Source organism: Lynx canadensis, chromosome A3 (assembly GCF_007474595.2).
Source record: "Lynx canadensis isolate LIC74 chromosome A3, mLynCan4.pri.v2, whole genome shotgun sequence".
NCBI classification, from domain to species: Eukaryota; Metazoa; Chordata; class Mammalia; order Carnivora; family Felidae; genus Lynx; species Lynx canadensis.
Genome location: NC_044305.1, coordinates 113,654,494 through 113,674,770, shown reverse-complemented (window position 1 = coordinate 113,674,770; position 20,277 = coordinate 113,654,494). Strand labels below are relative to the sequence as shown.

At 36.7% G+C, this 20,277-nt stretch overlaps 1 protein-coding gene across 1 annotated transcript in view; it reads left to right on the top strand.

Annotated features, from left to right (window-relative positions):
- Nucleotides 1-20,277, top strand: part of BIRC6 (baculoviral IAP repeat containing 6) — a 226,416-nt gene that overhangs the window by 140,107 nt on the left and 66,032 nt on the right. Inside the window, 12 exon segments of the mRNA XM_032592785.1 lie at nt 120-341; nt 2,017-2,797; nt 3,913-4,056; nt 4,998-5,127; nt 10,450-10,581; nt 11,238-11,405; nt 12,433-12,606; nt 13,715-13,834; nt 13,837-13,910; nt 15,410-15,493; nt 15,495-15,711; nt 19,511-19,728. Of these exon segments, the coding sequence (XP_032448676.1) occupies nt 120-341; nt 2,017-2,797; nt 3,913-4,056; nt 4,998-5,127; nt 10,450-10,581; nt 11,238-11,405; nt 12,433-12,606; nt 13,715-13,834; nt 13,837-13,910; nt 15,410-15,493; nt 15,495-15,711; nt 19,511-19,728 (2,464 nt within the window).

Below are 20,277 nucleotides of genomic sequence, written 5' to 3'. Positions count from 1 at the left end.
TACCAAGAACATTAGTATGTGACTCTCATAAATGCAGTGCTTACTTGAAATGGTGGTATTTATCCATATTAAATGTCAGTTGTGGTATAATTGGTTATTTGAATTCATTTTCTTTTAAGAATTCAGGCCTTGTTAAAATGGGTCAGTGATTCTGCAAGAGTGGCTGCTATGAGGAGAAGTGGCAGGATGAGCTACATGTGCCCTAACTCTTCGACAGTAGAGTATGGTCTTCTCATGCCATCTCCTTCTCATTTGCACTGTGTAGCAGCAATTCTGTGGCACAGTTATGAACTGCTTGTAGAGTACGATTTACCAGCGCTGCTGGACCGAGACCTCTTTGAGTAAGTACGATTTTTGAAATCCTTTTTTTTCCGTTAGCAGATTGTTACAGGTTTTCACTTGATGAAATGGTATTTTATATGCTTGTTTGGATAGTAATAATACTTTGAAAGTAGTAGTTACATAGAATCATGTATAATTTTGAAATTAGGTGCTTACAAATTTAATTAGATTTATCTCCACTAAGAAGAAATATTAGTGTCATTGCTTTGCTTTCTCCCACCTAAAATTGGAGTGTTTAATGTATGTGTTCCTACAGGTCATAGTATTTATTCTTTTTTGCAAATTTACCCACCAGACTTTTTTATTGGGCTTGTGCACATGCCAACGGGGGAGGGACAAGGAAGAGAGCAAATCTCAAGCAGGTTCCATCCCCAGCATGGAGCCCAACACGGGGCCCAGTCCCACAACTGTGAGATCATGACCTGAGCCGAAATCAAGAGTGGGACGCCTGGGGCGCCTGGGTGGCGCAGTCGGTTAAGCGTCCGACTTCAGCCAGGTCACGATCTCGCGGTCCGTGAGTTCGAGCCCCGCGTCAGGCTCTGGGCTGATGGCTCAGAGCCTGGAGCCTGTTTCCGATTCTGTGTCTCCCTCTCTCTGCCCCTTCCCCGTTCATGCTCTGTCTCTCTCTGTCCCAAAAATAAATAAACGTTGAAAAAAAAAATTAAAAAAAAAAAAAAAAAGAGTGGGACGCTTAACCGACTGAGTCACCCAGGCACCCCCAGATTGTTTTTTTTATCCTTAATGTACAGCTATTTAAGGAGTAAAAGTATAATTGGAAATTTTGAAAGACTTACTGCTTTAGAGAGTTTTTATGGTTAGTTGTTTTTACTACTTTCTAGTTATCTGATAGGATTGTTCTTTTGGCAGTTTCCGCTTACCCACATTTCTGTATCATACTTAGGGCTTTGCTGAACTTAGTGCCTGTAATTGCTAAGTCTATAACAGAATATCATATTTATTTCTGAGGAGTTCCATGACCTAATAAAAGACTGGCCTTTTGTCCTTTTTAGTCTGTCATTTTCATATTTGGTCTTCTCAATTGGCATAACCCACGACTTATTAATGAAACTTACTAATAGTTTTTGATTTGCAAATGTGAATTTTAAGCCATCAATCATGTCAAATTCAATCTGAACATCTCTTTTGTGTAATTTTTCAATGTTTCTTTCTTTCTTTAAGTTTATTTATTTATTTTGAGAGACTGCGCAAATGTGGAGGGGCAGAGGGAGAGAGAGAATCCCAAGCAGGTTCCACCTTGTCAATGCAGAGCCTGATGCTGGGCTGAAACTCAGGAACCATGAGATCATGGCCTGAGCTGAAATCAAGAGTTGGACACTTAACTGACTGAGCCACCCAGGCACAACTCCAGTGTTTCTTTATGTAACTTTTTTGAGGTCACACATAGAGCGGTAGATACATTTAAATACAGATCTCTTGATTTTCTGTACTGGTTTTACAAGTCTAATCTACCTTCATCTACCTAAATACCTAAATAATGTATATCAAAGCAGTCATCATGAAATCTTATAGTATTCTATGTCAAATAAAACATATACTTTTATAGATGTCATGATTTTATACAGTGTACGTTGATTTCTAATATTACTATTGGAAAAATGAGGTCTTTCTAAAGATACATATATAATATTAACCTGGTGTCTTTTATTCCCCTAGGTTACTTTTTAATTGGTCCATGTCTCTTCCCTGCAATATGGTTTTGAAGAAAGCTGTTGACAGTCTACTTTGCTCAATGTGTCATATCACCCAAATTATTTTTTTGCTCATGGGCTGGATGGGAATTACCCCTCCTCCAGTGCAGTGTCACCACAGACTGTCCATGACTGATGATAGCAAAAAGCAAGATCTTACTTCATCCTTAACAGATGACTCTAAAAATGCACAAGCGCCTCTTGCACTAACTGAATCACATTTGGCAACCCTTGCATCCTCTTCTCAATCTCCAGAAGCTATCAAACAATTATTGGACTCAGGTTTGCCATCTCTTCTTGTGAGGAGTCTGGCTAGTTTCTGCTTCAGTCACATTTCTTACTCAGAAAGCATTGCTCAGTCAATAGATACTTCCCAGGACAAGCTCAGGCGGCATCATGTTGCACAACAATGTAATAAGATGCCTATCACAGCAGACCTGGTTGCTCCCATTCTTAGGTTTTTGACAGAAGTTGGCAGTAGCCATGTTATGAAAGACTGGCTCGGTGGGTCTGAGGTCAATCCACTGTGGACAGCACTTCTGTTTTTATTGTGTCATTCTGGGTCCGCTTCTGGAGGACATAATTTAGGTGCACAACAACAGACTAGTGCAAGACCGGCCTCTCTTTCTTCAGCTGCTCCAACAGGATTGACTACTCAACAGAGGACAGCTATTGAGAACGCCACTGTTGCATTCTTCCTGCAGTGCATTTCATGCCACCCTCATAATCAAAAACTGATGGCTCAGGTAAGATTAGAAATACCGGCTTAAGTTTTAGGCATCTTATTATTTTAATACAATGTTAAATAACACTAATGAAATTAGTTGAGAAAGGGGTATGTATTACAGGTGATAATGAAGATTGGGTTACGGTCCATTTAGAGATCTAAATTGAAACTGTAATTAAAATAAAGTCTTGATATATCTTCCCTCTTCCTCTCAACTGTCACATATTCCTTTTGATGAGATAATGGGCAAATTCACAACGATTCTAGCTGTAGATCATACATTCCTATTTTTAAACTCATCTCCCCCTGCCCCCCATAAAGAAGACAAACCAGAAGAACAATACGGGCTGCTGAAAGACGATTGACCACTTGAAGGTGTCATCTCATCTGCAGTGGAGTATTGTATTTTGTTGTAACTGGCTTGCTATGACTTTTAGTTTGCTTCTAATGAAGCAGACATTAGGGTAGATTTCAGATAGGAAACTCTTGACATCTCACTAAAAATATGAGAGATGATTTTATTGTTTTAAGTCCATGGGGACAAAAATCTTGAAAGCTAGAATTATTATAAGGACGATTCTAGTTGATTTTTGCCAGATTCTGCTCCTTTCTAGCTGTTTTGACCTTTATCTAGAGACAGTTAAGGTAATTTTCAAGAAATACTGAATGATTTAACTTTATTGAGAAGGATAGCAAGATACTTGAGTGTCTAAAGTATTTAATTATTGCCAAACTTGATCTGCTTAATATGCCTAATTAAAGGAAATGTCTAAATTATCAATTTTAACCAAGGTCATGGATATGAGAATTTGAAAATCTGGTTTGTACCTCTGGGTAGCCTGAAACTTTTGTGTCTTACTGCTTTCTGGCTTAATTATCATCTCTCAGCTTCTTGTTAAGGCTTTGTTTGATATTTTTAATACCCTTTTTTCATAATTTTTATTGCATTGTAAGCACATTGATATTGACTCAAGTTGAAAGTAAGTTGGTTACACCAGGTATTTATGTGAAAACCCTGTAGTAGTAGTTTATCCACAGAAATTTTCTCTGGGGATAATCTTTTTTTTTTTTTCTTGAAAGTACACAGCTGCAGATAAATAGTGCACTTAACTTTTAAATCTCTTTACTTGCCAGGTCCTCTGTGAACTTTTTCAAACGTCTCCTCAAAGAGGGAACCTTCCAACATCAGGGAACATTTCAGGGTTTATACGTAGATTGTTTTTGCAATTGATGCTGGAGGATGAGAAAGTGACAATGTTTCTTCAGTCTCCCTGTCCAGTGAGTATTTTAACAGTTAAATCTTAATATTAGCTGTGTATAAAGATATTTTATAATTTCATATCAGAATCTGCAATTACCTCTACATCCTAATTTCTAAAATAGCAAACTGAAACTAGAACAACCTTGGTACTTAATGATAGGACTTACAAGTCTTTTTTGGATAACCCTTCTTGTGATAAATAGCCTAATTATGCACTACCATGAAAAGTATAATTTGGTTGGGGGAAAGAGTGACAGATTATTAGGTACAGTGGTGCTAATACAAAAGTTGAGCAACAAATCAGATGTCAAATGTACCACATTTAAAAAAAAAATTTTTTTTTTTTAATTTTTTTTTTTTTAACGTTTATTTATTTTTGGGACAGAGAGAGACAGAGCATGAACGGGGGAGGGGCAGAGAGAGAGGGAGACACAGAATCGGAAACAGGCTCCAGGCTCCGAGCCATCAGCCCAGAGCCTGACGCGGGGCTCGAACTCACGGACTGCAAGATCGTGACCTGGCTGAAGTCGGACGCTTAACCGACTGCGCCACCCAGACGCCCTAAAAAAAAAAATTTTTAATGCTGCTTTTTGAGGGAGAGGGAGAGAGAGAGAGAGAAGAGAGAGAGAGAGAGAGAAAGAGAAAGCATGAGTGGGGGAGGGACGGAGAGAGAGGGAGACACAGAATTCAACGCAGGCTCCAAGCTTCAAGCTGTCAGCACAGAGCCTGATGTGGGGCTCAAACCTACGAACCACAAGATCATGACCTGAGCCAAAGTTGGATGCTTAACTGACTGAGCTACCCAGGCACCCTTCAAATGTACCATACTTTCAAAAATATAAAATACTCTTTATTTTGTGTATTTACACTTTTTATTCTTTTAGAAAAACTTTTGAAATTGTTTTGTAATGATACATGTTTCCAAAAAATCACTTCTTGATTTCTTTTGAATTTTCAGCTGTATAAAGGTAGAATTAATGCTACAAGCCATGTCATCCAACATCCAATGTATGGAGCAGGGCATAAGTTCCGTACACTTCATTTGCCAGTCTCAACAACATTGTCAGAAGTTCTTGACAGAGTGTCAGGCAAGTCAGATTTAAGTATTAAAATTTTTCTTTAACTTTATGTTACATTATATAAAATTTTTATTATGTTTTGTAACTTTATTTTACTGCATCTACTCACTCAGCAACCATTTCATCAATAGAAAGGTCAGTATGTCTTTACATTTTCAAGCATGAGAAAGAAGCTGATAAAGGAGACAAAGTGTATGTGCGCTGCCTTCTAGCACCCATAGTTCTTTTGCTGTGGTGTGTGTTGTGTGGAGAATTGACAGAATGGACAGTTGGAAATGTTGACAAGCCTTGGGAAGCCATTGATGGAATTTTTTCACAATAAACCGTAGGGCTTTTTTATAATAGGTGATTTGCAGGCTATTAGGTTGGATAACAGGATTCTAAATAATAAATATTTACTAGATCTCAGGAAGAATGAATGGTCAGGAGATGAAAATGAAGTAGGTAGACTTGATTGGTGACCTTATTATTATAATAGTGAAGAAAGCAGAGAGAAATTATCCCCTAGGCTTCCTGCCTGTATTCTAAGATGATGGCTTTGAACAGTATACAGGTTATTAAAACACAGGTTTGTATTATATTAAAATATAAGCAGTTTTGATGGCAGAATGCAGATCAACTGTAGTTTGATTGCCTGTAGATAGTTTGATTGCCTCTCAGAAATCCTGAGAACGAAATCAGTGAGTGAATTGATTGAACACCTTCTATGTGTAAGTCCTCAGGCTGTAAGAGTAAGCAAGACCTGTACCCTGCCCCTCAATATTAGGGTCTTACTTACGCTGTTTAAAAAGTAAATGAAATTTAAGAATGTTTGCATTCTAATATAAATGTAAGTATGTTTCTATCTGTATGCATTAGAAGGGAGTACCTAAGTACTATAGCTGGGAACTTAGGAGTATCTCAGAAAAAAGCTGATGTCCATGTATCAGTGGGAAATACAAAGCTTATTTTGTAATTTCTAAGCTTAGAAAAAAACTGGGTTGAAGAGGTTTGGGAGTTGTTACCATCCATAGATGGTAAGTTAAACCATGTGAATGGATGTGATCGCTATGAGAAAATAAGGTAGAAAAGATTCTTTCTTGGTTTTAGTCACTGCAGCCACACAAGTATGTACATAATACTGTATAATTCTTTCCTTTTTATTAAGTTAAACAATAAAATGTTCAAATACTATTATAATTTTATAAATAACATTTGTTCTTATTTGAAAATGTCTGCCATATCTTGTTACAGCTAAACTTTTTTGAAAATTTGATTTTATAGACTTTTTTTGTATCATAGCCTTGAAATTGTTCCTTGTGCATGACGAAGAAAAAAATGAATAATTAATTAAATGAAAGAAGGAGAAGTGGGCAAGAGTACTGAAGTTCAGTTATTGCTATTTCCTATTGATCATGGGAAAGTATAGACATTATATTACAAAATAACTGGAAATTTAATATTTTTCTTTTTCTTCACTATAAAGGAATACTGTTTTCTAAAATGTCTTATTAGGTCATTAAGAGTAATGACCTTTATTACCTACAAATTTAAAAAATAAATTGATTACTTTCTAAGAATACTACTCCTAGTAAAAAGTCAGACAAAGAGTCATCCTGAGCAAACATGGAAAATTTGCAAGTGCTAATTTAACCTGTATTTAGCAATGCTTTGGTCCTTTAAAGTGTATTTATGATCTTTAGCCATACTTGGTATGATATATTTACATGTGCATATATATTTTATCAATATGTATGAAAACAAGTAATCCAAAATTAATAATTTTACCCACTTCCCATAGCTTTTGACTACATTGCTTTCAAATAATATAGTTATGTGTCAGTATCTTTGCTTTTACAAATTTCTGTCATTGCTTTTAAGCAATTTGATTGTTATATGCCTTGTGGTTTCTTGCTGCTTATGATGTGGGTTTGTTGACTTTCTTGAATGTGGGTGTATAGATTCCATCATATTTGGAAATTTTTTTACAAATATTTTCTCATATTTTCTGTCTCTGCTTCTCTCTTCACGTAGAGTAATTCAGGTTACACATTTATTAGGCCTCTTGAAGTTCTTCCATAGCTCACTGAAGCTCTGCTCATTCCCCCCACCCTGATCCCCTGCCTCTTTTTTCCCCCTCTGTTTAAAATTTTTGGATAATTTATATTGCTCTGTCTTCAATTCTGTTCCTCTGTAGTGCCTACTAATTTGTTCTTTTTTAATATCTCCTTGTCCTTTTTTAAAGTGTATAAGCTTTCCTTTAAACATGTTTATGTTGATTATTTGTTCCTCATTATGGATTGTATACTATTGCTTCTTTATTTGCCTGGAAAATTTTATTGGACTTCTACTTGTTTTACTTTTTGGGTGCTGGATATTTTTGTAGTTTAACAAATATTTTTTATTTTGTTCTGGGACAAAGTTATATTACTTGGAAATGGATTGCTTCTTTTAGATCTAGCTTTAAATGTTATTAATTAGGAACAGAGCACCTTTTAAACTAAGGCAGAACTTATTTGTGATGATGGACATTTTTAATAAACTTGTACTGTCTAGTATGGTAGCTGTTGAGCACATGAAATGTGTTTGGTGAGACTAAGGAACTAAGTTTTTAATGAATTAATTGAAAAGGTACTATATTGAAATAGAAGTAGGGTACCACATTTGAAAATGAAAGTCTAAGGCTACTTGGGCCTCACTACTGAGGTAATAACCCATCTGAGAAATATTAGGAATTCACTAGGCATTGAGAACACTAAATATTACAGCCCTTATTTAGACTCTGGGGTTGATCCCTTTTGAGAAGTACTTAACTTGGCTTTTGGTGGTTTCCTCATATATAATGCCATCTGTATGCGCTAAAGACCCAGAAGAGACTGTAGATCTCTGGAGCTCTTTCTCTCTGCAGATCTCTCCTCCCTAGCAATGTGACTTAAAAACTGCAGCCAGCCGTCTTTGTCTTCCTGGACTCCCAGTCCGTATCCTTACCTTGGATGACTCTGAGTTGTGCCGATCTATGGCCTGGGAAACTCTAGCAATGAGCTGGAGCAGTCCTAGAGCTCACCTCTTTAGTTTCCACTCACCTAGGCATCACTCTGTGGCCTTCCTGATGGCCATTGTGTGAAAACTGTTTAATGTATTTTCCTAGTTTTTAGTTATTTCAGGTAGTAGAGTAAATCTGGTTTTGTTATTTCATCTTGATTAGAAGTGGTAATCCGAACTAGAACAATTTTTTTTTTTTTTTTAGTTAAAAAAATTGTTTTTAAATGTTTATTTTTGAGGGGCGCCTGGGTGGCGCAGTCGGTTAAGCGTCCGACTTCAGCCAGGTCACGATCTCGCGGTCCGGGAGTTCGAGCCCTGCGTCAGGCTCTGGGCTGATGGCTCAGAGCCTGGAGCCTGTTTCCGATTCTGTGTCTCCCTCTCTCTCTGCCCCTCCCCATTCATGCTCTGTCTCTCTCTGTCTTAAAAATAAATAAACGTTGGAAAAAAAAATTAAAAAAAATGTTATTTTTGAGAGAGAGAGAGACTAACAGAGACAGAGTGTGAGCAAGGGTGGGGCAAAGAGAGGGAGACACAGAATCTAAAGTAGGTGTCCAGGCTCTGACCTCTCAGCACAGAACCCAACGTGGGGCTTGAACTCACAAGCCACGAGATTATGACCTGAGCGGAAGTCAGACGCTTAACTGACTGAACCACCAGTCAGTTCATAAACATGAAAATTTTTTTTTCATGTTTATTTATTTATTGAGACAGAGGGCGCATGTGCACAAGTGGGGGAGAGGCAGAGAGAGAATCCCAAGCAAGCTCCATGCTCTCAGTACAGAGCCTGACATGGGGCTCTATCTCTCAAACCATGAGATTGTGACCTGAGCTGAAGTCAAGAGTTGGACCATTAACCAACTGAGCCACCCAAGTGCCCCTAGAACAATTTTAATATATTTTTTTAAATGTTTTGTTTACTTTTGAGACAGAGAGAGACAAAGCATGAGCAGGGGAGGGGCAGAGAGAGAGGGAGACACAAAATCTGAAGCAGGCCTCAGGCTCCGAGCTGTCAGCACAGAGCCCGACGCGGGGCTTGACTCACGGACTGTGAGATCATGACCTGAGCCGAAGTCGGATGCTCAACCAACTGAGCCACCCAGGTGCCCTGCCCCTAGAACAATTTTAAACAGACTATTGAGAAGAATGTTTTTTACTGATACCTTTTAGTATTTGACATTTATTGGTATGACACTATGTAAGTTCTTATCACCTAATGATCTTTACTGGTTTTCCTGATTATGCGTTGAATTAATTTTGTGATTTTTTTAAAGTATTTTATTTAGGCTTTCTAACTGTTTTTGCCTTTGTAATAAAGTAAATGTATTTTTTCATTATGTATTTTATGGTATTTACAGAATTTTCAAATTTCACACAAGAAACGGAAACTCTAAAGGCAGACTGTGGTTAGGAAGGAACTTCAGAAATTGACATCACAGGGGTATTTTTCAGACGTTCAAAGAAAGCACAACGTAGGAGATAATGAAAACGTACTATTTTATCATTTTAATTGTTTCACCTTTTTAACATTAAAAAAGCATTAGATCACAATTGTGTGAGTTAGAAAAGTGCAAAGAGAATCTGTATAACTTATCCACACTGGTGAAGTCACTCCTAAGTTCATCCAGGTTTTGGATTTCTTAATGGCCAAATCAGATCATTTTAGTTATTCATTTCTTGATGTTTAATAGCATGCCGTATTCCAGAGTAATGAAAGAAAATATTGAGAGTTTAGTAAAGTGCTTAATATTCGTTCTTAAAGTAGCTAAGCTTCCTAACTAAAAATAGCAAAACAAATCTTCATTATTGAAACTTGTTCCTTTCTATTCCCATTTGTAGAATAAGAAATCTACCATAATGCTTTAGGATGAGCCCTCAGCTCGAATTGTGTATTTGTCATTTACAAGTTGTATCATAGCCTTGCTACAGGCTGTTTCCTTATTTTGAAAATAATATTCTTTCTTAATATGCATGTTGTGAGGACCAAATTACATGTTTGTTGCAAATACACTGAACTGTGGCCTACAATAAAAGAATTTAATGGTAGTGTTTTTCATTGCCTCAAGAGGCAATACTATTGTATGTAATATTTTCTAGAGATAATAATTTAAGTGTCCTGCTTATGAACAGTGGTGATTCCCTTTCATTGGTATCAGCAAGGATTGAATATCAGGCTTTACCTCATCAGTTTTTCCTAAATCATTTACATTGCCTTCATATTAATGATAAATCTTGTTTAATCCTTGTCTAAAATGGTTAGCTTCCTTCTTAATGATTTGAAAAGCAGTGTATTTTAGGTATATTTTCTTACAGATACACCAAGTATCACTGCTAAACTAATTAGTGAACAGAAAGATGACAAAGAAAAGAAAAACCATGAAGAGAAAGAAAAAGTTAAGGCAGAAAATGGATTTCAGGACAATTACAGTGTTGTTGTTGCTTCAGGTATGCTTTCTGTTTTTTATAATCTTGATTTTGTTTGGATTTTATATAAAATATAATAATATATACTCTAGGAACTTCATGTAATAAAAGGTGTTAATGCAAAAAGCTGACTTAAAATGATGTCATAATACTGGATGTAAAAACATTACACCTGAAATCTATTAATGTCCAAAGCTTACTGTATTCATCAGATACTGAACATGTGTGAATCCTATAGATTCTCCATTTAAGCTTGACAGTACACAAGAGAATTGTACTATCAGGTAATTGAGGAAGACAAAATGACCAAGACAACTGGTAATTTGGAGGATATTTTCTTATAAATGAAGTGATTTTAGTTCAAAAGATAAGGCTTAGTCTGTATTACTTTACTCCTCAAATAGGAGATGATGGATTTTATTTCTATCTCCAGAGAAATAGAACAACAGAATTTAGCGTTATTTTTTTACTTTCTTGGAGAATAGTTACGAACATGAAGCCAAAATTCATGGTATGTCATGAGGACAAATAGAATTGGAGATCAGATATAAAATCAGAAGAAACATTTCTCCCTTTTGGCATTAGTTAGGAATGTGATGCTATTTAAAAATATTGTAGAAATACTCTTTTTATTTCATTGTGTGTTGACTGAGATAGAGTCTTCCTGATTGTTTTAGGGCTGAAATCCCAATCCAAACGGGCTGTGTCAGCTACACCACCACGTCCACCATCCAGGAGAGGGAGGACAATTCCTGATAAAATAGGAAGTGCTTCTTCAGGAGCAGAGGCTGCCAACAAAATAATTACTGTCCCAGTGTTTCACCTGTTCCACAAACTCTTGGCAGGTAATGTTCACAATATTGAAAAATACAAAAAATTATAAAGACATGTAATCACCACACTCAGACTCCTGTTTAATCAAGAGCTCTTGATGAGGTACATGAGTTAGTGAGACTTTGTCCATACAGCTCCCTCTAAGAAAAATGAGAAGAAAAGAAGAGGTAACCTTTACATGCTCTTTTTAACATTATAATGTTGCATATTTATACTTTACTGTCGTCTTAAATTTTGCTGTCAGTGTGCTATAATATCAGTAAAACTAATGTTTTAAAGAGGTCATAAAAAGTTATATAGGAAGGAGCGTGAGGCAGATTTTGAAGAAGTCGTTATGGTAGTAGAAGTCATTGATGTACCACTGAGAGTTAAGCAGTATTTTCTCTCTAGCTAAAACATAATCTTTGACCAGTATACTTTCTCTTGGTCAAGGTGATACCCAATTTGTCTCCATTTTTGTGCTTTATTCTTAAAATCCAATTGCCAACTATTCCTTCTTAGCCATATTTTCCTTCTTACCTTTATGTTACTGATTTATTGCAGAGATCAACAAACTATGGCCAGTAGACTGGATATAAAAAGTTTTATCGAAATAACAGCTGTGCCCATTTATTTGTGCGTTGCCCATAGCTGTTTTCATGCCACAGTGGTAGCGGTAGTGGTTGCAGCAGAGACTGTATGGTCTTCATAGATTAAAATATTATCATCTGGTCCTTCAGGAAGAAGATTTTGCCAACCCCTGATGGCTAGGAATGTTTGTTTCTTTGTATCTTGCTGTATCTCATGAGATCTTGGTGGGATTGGTTAGTGACTAACACTTTCTACAGACATGATTGTTCTGTGTCAGAATTTCTGACATATGTGTCAGAAATAGATTTCTGTAAACGTTCCATGTGCTAATTTCAAATTGTTTTTAAACTGGTGTCAGAATCAGACGCTGTACTATAGTTCAGTAAAAAAGTAACTAATTGACTTAATCAAACCAAGTAAATATTTCCCTCTTGGATTCCAGGTTTAACTTAGTTATGTCATTTTTAGGCCAGCCATTGCCAGCTGAAATGACGCTTGCCCAACTTTTAACTCTCCTGTATGACCGAAAACTTCCTCAAGGTTACCGCTCAATAGATCTGACTGTTAAATTGGGATCTAGAGTTATCACAGACCCAAGTCTGTCAAAAACAGATTCTTTTAAAAGGTTACATCCTGAAAAAGGTATGTATATGATGATCCCTTACAGTCTGTGATCTGAGAAGTAGGGATTTCTGTAGCTCATGACTTCATTTACCTTTGTTTTTATTCTGTCAAGTTAATGAGGTCTTGTTCTTTATGACTGACTTGATTGTAAACATAGTAAATTGCTATTGTTTTCACTGAAATTAATCTTAATTTTTCTTACAGCATCACTTTATGAGCACATATGCTTTGATTTATTATTTGCCTCTTGCATTCTTTTTTTTTTTTTTTAAGCATTTTTTTTGGAGTTTATTTATTTGGAGAGCGAGAGAGCGAGTGAGCACCAGTGGGGTGGGGAGTGGGCAGAGAGGGAAAGAAAGAATCCCAAGCAGGCTCTGTCCTAACAACACGGAGCTTGAACCCACGAACCATGAGATCATGACCTACTGAGTCACCTAGGTGCCTCTAGCATTTTGCATTCTTTAGTAAATCTTAGAATATTGCCTTTGCTTAGTTTTCAGCAAGATTATTTGTTTTTATGTGGTTGGGTTTTTAGTATTTATACAATCTAATCATTTGTAAACATACTAATCTTTTGGTTTTCCTTTGTGAGTGATTCAGAGTTAACCAATATGGTATAACTTTAGTTTTCATTATGGGAAGTCTGTTAGTATTCAGTTTTTCTTAATGGGATACTTCAGAACATGATGTACATATATTAGTATTTGCTTTGAATGTCTGCAAACTGACTTATTTTTACATAGAATATGTCTTATAATATGCCCTAAAGGACAGTGCTTCTCAAACTTCAGTATGATTGATTATAAGTTACCTACAGAACATTGTTAAAATGCATATTCTTACTCAGTAGGTCCAGGGTGGGACCTGAAAGTCTATATTTCAAAAGCTTTTACTAGATGATGCCAATGTTCACTTTCCAGTGATCCTGCTTTGAGTAGCAGGACTATTAAGAGGCAGCGTCAGAAGTCATTTAAAGATTATTGTAGTATCCAGCCTTAAAGCTCTTTCTGAGTAACATACTGATGCTGTTTTGTTGAGTAGAGAGGTGACAATAATATCCTTGTACACGAAAAATTATTATAAAAACAGACCTTTTTTTACCTGTTATTTGTAATTTACTTTCTAGATCATGGAGACTTACTTGGTAGCTGTCCAGAAGATGAGGCTCTCACTCCAAGTGATGAATGTATGGATGGAGTATTGGATGAATCTTTACTTGAAACCTGTCCCATCCAGTCACCATTACAAGTTTTGCAGGAATGGGTGGACTGGCTCTTATTGCAGAACGACTACCGATGCTATATCCAGAAGTAATTCAACAAGTAAGATAAATTCCTAACTGAATATATAATTCCATGGCAAAGCCCTTTGTTCTTTTTTGCTTTTTAAAAATACTTACTTGTGTAACTTTTGGGGAGTACCCTTTCCCTTACAGTCTTCGAGCATCCTATAAATCTTTCACAGGTCAGTCTGTACAGAGAGCTTTCTGAGAATTTGTTGGTACCGAAGAAATGCTGAAGACCAAGTACATTTGCGAGACTCATTACACTGCAGCATTTTCCTTGATTTTATGGTCATCATGATGTAATATTTTTATTTCTGTGCTTCTTGAGGCTTGATATTAATTATAGATGTTACTGGAAATGGGAGAGTAAGGCAGTAGTGTATACTGCTACCCAAATACTGCTTAACTTTTTTCCTGTTTTAGGTACCATTTCCATTTCAGGTAGTTTTAAAAACATAACTGCTTTAACCTCTTTACTGTTAATTAATGTTGCTGTTAGTGATGAGCTTATTGATGTGCTTTCAGTGCTCCTCTGTTAATAAGGGGGAGTGTGGCACATAGAAAGTTGTAAATACAAAGCACTGGATATTTACTGAATGAAGTAGGGGAATTATTCTCTAATTTCATGTACTGAGTATATATTAGTTTCCTGGAGCTGCTGTAACAAGTACCATCAGCTGGATGGCCTAAAACAACTGAAATTTATTCTTTGATGTTGTAAGAAGCTGTAAGTCTGAAATTAAGTTGTCCCCAGACCCATGGTCCCTGTGCAGGCCTCTGGGGAAGAACCATCCTTGTCTCTTCTTAGGCTCTGCTGCTTGCTGGCCCTTGGGATTTGTTTGGCTTGTGGCTGCATTACTCCAATTTCTGCCTACATTTTCACTTGGCCATCTTTCTTGTGTCTATCTGTGTGTCTCTGTGTCTCTGTCTCCTCATAAGGACACTTGTCATTGATTAGGGTCCACTCTGATCCAGTATGATGTCATCTTAACTTGATTGCATCTGCAAAGACCTAGTTCCATTCTGAGGTAGATTAACAATTGAATGAGTTAAATAGGTGGAGAAGATGGGAACGTTTTTACTCACAGTTCTGGCTGACTAATAAATGTAGAAGGAATGATAGAAAGCCACCATTAGCAACCACTATAGTAATTATTATTTCAGGCAAGAATTTTAAAAATGCTGATTATTCGAAGTTTGGTGAGAAAGAAACAAGATATTTATATAGCCTCAAAGGACTCTGTCTACATACTCTTGACTAATTACAAAAGATAAAATAGTAACTTTATTTATAAATAAATGTATGTATGTATGTATCTAACTTTAAAGTAAAGATATTTGGCAGATCCCACCATACTCATGACATCGCTTAATTCCTGATTTTTGGAAACTTTGTAAAAACAGGCCCCATTATTGATCCTTTTATTCCTATATTTATTTCTGTATTTTATAGAGATCATTTAAAGTCAGGTCTTTAATTTGAACCTGATGTTGAAACACACAAATGGCCAGACAAAAAATTTCTTTTTTCTTTAGGTAAGTGCTCCAGTTGTAACTTCTACCACTCAGGAAAAACCAAAAGATAGCGATCAGTTCGAATGGGTGACCATTGAACAATCGGGGGGAATTAGTTTATGAAGCACCAGAAACCATTGCAGCTGAACCTCCACCTATCAAGTCAGCAGTACAGACCATGTCTCCCATACCTGCCCATTCTTTGGCCGCTTTTGGATTATTTCTTCGTCTTCCGGGCTATGCTGAAGTGCTACTGAAAGAGAGAAAACATGCCCAGTGCCTTCTTCGACTGGTATTGGGAGTGACAGATGATGGAGAAGGAAGTAAGTGTTTAGAATTATTAATTCTGGAGTGCATAAAAGTTACTCAGATCAGTGCCTGCTACTAGATTTATTGTCGGTAGTTTCATTCTAATGATACACATAGTAAGTCCTAAAGAGTCTTTATTTTCATTTCTTTATTCATTCAAAATGTATTCACTGTTTACAAACTGCTGGGCATCATTGGAGGCATTTAAAGATGAAGCAGATATTTAGACCCTGTCCTCACGTAGCTAATGTTCTCCTGTTTTCCAGTAATAGCAACAAGCAGTATATGTAAGTGTAGACTTAAGTTACAAATGCCTTGCAAGCACAATCTTGTGAAGGCTCACAGGTATGAGACTGTTTCCTTACTACCCAGCTATGTGAAAAAGTGGTATGTTAGTTTTTAGTAGGGTGTTGAAGGATAACATCTATTTAGGCTGAAATGAGCTAGAAAGATGATTTGAGCAGTGTTTGTGTGCCCAGATCATATGAGAGACGATAAGTTGGCTGATGAAAATTTACATAAGAAACAACACTGAGTGCTCATTTTAAAAGCTATTATTATTGGGGCGCCTGGGTGGCGCAGTCGGTTAAGCGTCCGACTTCAGCCAGGTCACGATCTCGTGGTCCGTGAGTTCGAGCCCCGCGTCAGGCTCTGGGCTGATGGCTCAGAGCCTGGAGCCTGTTTCCAATTCTGTGTCTCCCTCTCTCTCTGCTCCTCCCCCGTTCATGCTCTGTCTCTCTCTGTCCCAAAAATAAATAAACGTTGAAAAAAAAAATTAAAAAAAAAAAGCTATTATTATTGATAGCAGATCATGGAAAGTCTTAGTAAGAACTTCAGGTTTTAGGGCGCCTGGGTGGCTCAGTTGGTTAAGCGTCCTACTTCAGCTCAGATCATGATCTTGGAGTTAATGGATTCAAGCCCTGCATCAGGCTCTGTTCTGACAGCTCAGAGAGCTGGGAGCCTGCTTTGGATTTTGTATCTCCTCCCTCTCTGTCTGACCCTTGCCCACTCACAGTCTCTCTCTCTCTCTCTCTCTCTCTCTCCCTCTCTCTCTCTCTCTCTCTCTCTGTCTCAAATAAACATAAAAAAATTTTTTTTTAAACTTCAGATTTTATTCTAAATAGTAATGAAGATTTATTAAAATATATGAACCAAGTTATGATATGATGATCTTTTTTAAGAAAGTGAATCTGGAAGCAATATTTAGACTAAAGTGAAAAGAATGTGGAAAATGACATTACATGACAATTATCTTGTAATATAATATTACAAAATAATAATAGAAAGCTATGGTGATTGTTTCCATTGGGCCGACAGTTTTATTTAATATAAGGAAACATTAAAGAAAAGTCATAATGTAGGATAGCCTAGCAAGTAGATTTTCTATTGGTTTACCTGTGATTCTTCAGTTAATGACCATTCCATTTGGAAATTAATAATTGTTCTTTATTTAAAAACTTTTTTTTGATGTATTGTTTTTGAGAGAGAGACAGAGTGCAAGGGAGAGAGGAATCTGAAGCAGGCTCCAGGCTCTGAGCTGTCAGCACAGAGCCGGAGCAGGGCTGGAACTCCTGAACTGTGAGATCATGATCTGAGGCGAAGTCAGCTGCTTAACTGACTGAGCCACCCAGGCGCCCCTAATTGTTCTTTATTTTAAAATCATATGGTTTTGCAGAGTGGCCAAAATGAACAAATCAGGAGACTATAGATGCTGGAGAGCATGTGGAGAAACGGGAACCCTCTTGCACTGTTGGTGGGAATGCAAACTGGTGCAGCCACTCTGGAAAACAGTGTGGAGGTTCCTCAGAAAATTAAAAATAGACCTACCCTATGACCCAGCAATAGCACTGCTAGGAATTTCCCCAAGGGATACAGGAGTACTGATGCATAGGGGCACTTGTACCCCAATGTTTATAGCAGCACTCTCAACAATAGCCCAATTATGGAAAGAGCCTAAATGTCCAAAAACTGATGAATGGATAAAGAAGTTGTGGTTTATATACACAATGGAATACTACATGGCAATGAGAAAGAATGAAATATGGCCCTTTGTAGCAACGTGGATGGAACTGGAGAGTGTGATGCTAAGTGAAATAAGCCATACAGAGAAAGACAGATACCATATGGTTTCACTCTTATGTGGATCCTGAGAAACTTAACAGAAACCCATGGGAGAAGGGAAGGAAAAAAAAAAAAAAAAAAAGAGGTTAGAGTGGGAGAGAGCCAAAGCATAAGAGACTGTTAAAAACTGAGAACAAAGTGAGGGTTGATGGGGGGTGGGAGGGAGGGGAGGGTGGGTGATGGGTATTGAGGAGGGCACCTTTTGGGATGAGCACTGGGTGTTGTATAGAAACCAATGACAATTTCATATATTGAAAAAATTAAATAAAATCATATGTTTTTGATAGGAGGTGAATTCTGTTACATACCACTTAGAATATTAAATCCTCACCACAAAATATATTTAATAAAAACGTATGAATTTCAAACTATTGAATATTAAAAGTACATACTTTACCAAATAAAGCACCTATTTCTCTATGTATTTTCATATTTGATGGAATTCTTCAAAAATGGTGATATTATTGGGGCATCTGGGTGGCTCAGTTAGTGAAGTGTCTGACTCTTGATTTTGGCTCAGGTCATGATCTCACAGCCTATGGGTTCGAGCTCTGTGTCAGGCTCTGCTGACAGTGCAGATCCTGCTTGGGATCTTCTCTGTCTCCCCCCTTTCTGTCTGAATGAATGAATGAATAAATCTTTGAAAATGGTGATATTGTTTTAAATATTTTTGTAGTAACATATTAAATTACAGCTTCTACATACTGTGTAGTCCTACCTGTTTAGTTTCATATATAAATTGTATATACCTATTTCAGTAGATCAGGAATTTTTAATTATTTGAACTGATTTTTTTTTAATGTTTATTTCTTTGAGAGGGAGGGCACGCGTACATGCGCACCTACGGACGAGTGGGGGAGGGGCAGAGAGGGGGACAGAGGATCCAAAGTGGGCTCTATACTGACAGGAGCAAGCCTGATGGGGGGCTCAAACTCACAACACCGTGAGATCCTGAACTGAGCTGAAGTCAGATGCTTAGTGACTGAGTCACCCAGGTGCCCCTATTTGATCTGATTTTTTAATTTAAGTAGATAGAGAGGTAAGAACCATTGTATTTGGGTAGTCTATTACAACATGGTAGGTGTAACCCTAAACAGATAATTACCTTTACGCCATTTCAAATTTGTTTTTTCGTGAACATACATACATACTTTTTAAAAAGTATAATTTTGATACCCATTTCTGAAGTGGTTCTCTTCCACCATTCATATGTGGTTTTTGTTTTCTTTTGGTTTCTTCTTTTTTTTTTTTTTTTGCATTTAACATTCTAGCTAGACATAGTAGAAAACTATATTATGTACACACCAAATAAAATAGTTTTGCTCTTTCATTATCTATTCATGGTTAAAACTACTCCCAGGGCAATCAGGTTACTTTTATACTGTTGTAAGGAACATGCTTCTATTTTAGTTGTTAGGTTTTAGTTCTGACTTATAATAGTCTTGACATAGTCAATAATGATTATTCTATGAATATATTTCAGCTTTTATTTGTTTACATTCATGATGTCTTAAAGAGTTTTTCTAGACACTTACTAAATTTTAAGATACTCTGTGGTCTTTGGATTGCTTTTTAATAAATTTAATGACATAATTTTCTGTTACATTGTCACTATTAATTTGTGACCCTGAATATTGTTCCTTATTGTGTTCTTAAATATTTTTAATTTCGAGTTCTCTTTTTTTAATATAGGTCATATTCTGCAATCTCCATCAGCCAATGTGCTTCCAACTCTTCCTTTCCATGTCCTTCGTAGCTTGTTTAGCACCACACCCTTGACCACTGATGATGGTGTGCTTCTGAGGCGGATGGCATTGGAAATTGGAGCACTACACCTCATCCTTGTCTGCCTCTCTGCCCTGAGCCACCATGCCCCGCGAGTTCCAAACTCTAGTCTCAATCAAGCAGAGGTAGGTTGAGTTTTACTTACCTCGATTGTGAGAAAGTTAAATTCATGGAGTACAGAATAGGGTTTTTTCTGAAATAATATTTCAGAGACTCATGTACATCTTTTTTGGTTCCTAAACAATATTTGAAAGAGAAACTATGAACTAAGTGTTTTCTTCTTTATTGGGTGCTTTTAGGAACCATAGGTTAACCTATCTGCTTAAAAAACAAAGATTTTAAAGCTTAAGGAAGCTTTCCCATTTACCAGCATATGCTGAATTTATACTGTGATCTCTTTTCCTTTTCTTTCTCAAACTTTAGAATCATACTATTGAATTGGTGCCTCTAGCTAAAGAGTAAAACAAGGGAAAAAGAAAGAAAGAAGAAAGAAAACCACCTGATTATTTCAAGATGATTTGATTATGTTTTTAGAAGATTCTAAAATAATTAATGCTATAAGTAAATTTAATTAGGATACAGTATCCAGGTTCAGTATTTAAAAATAAGTTACTTTTGTGTACCAGCAAGAAGCATATGATACGCTTTTTCTTTTTTTTTTTTTTCTTTTTTTT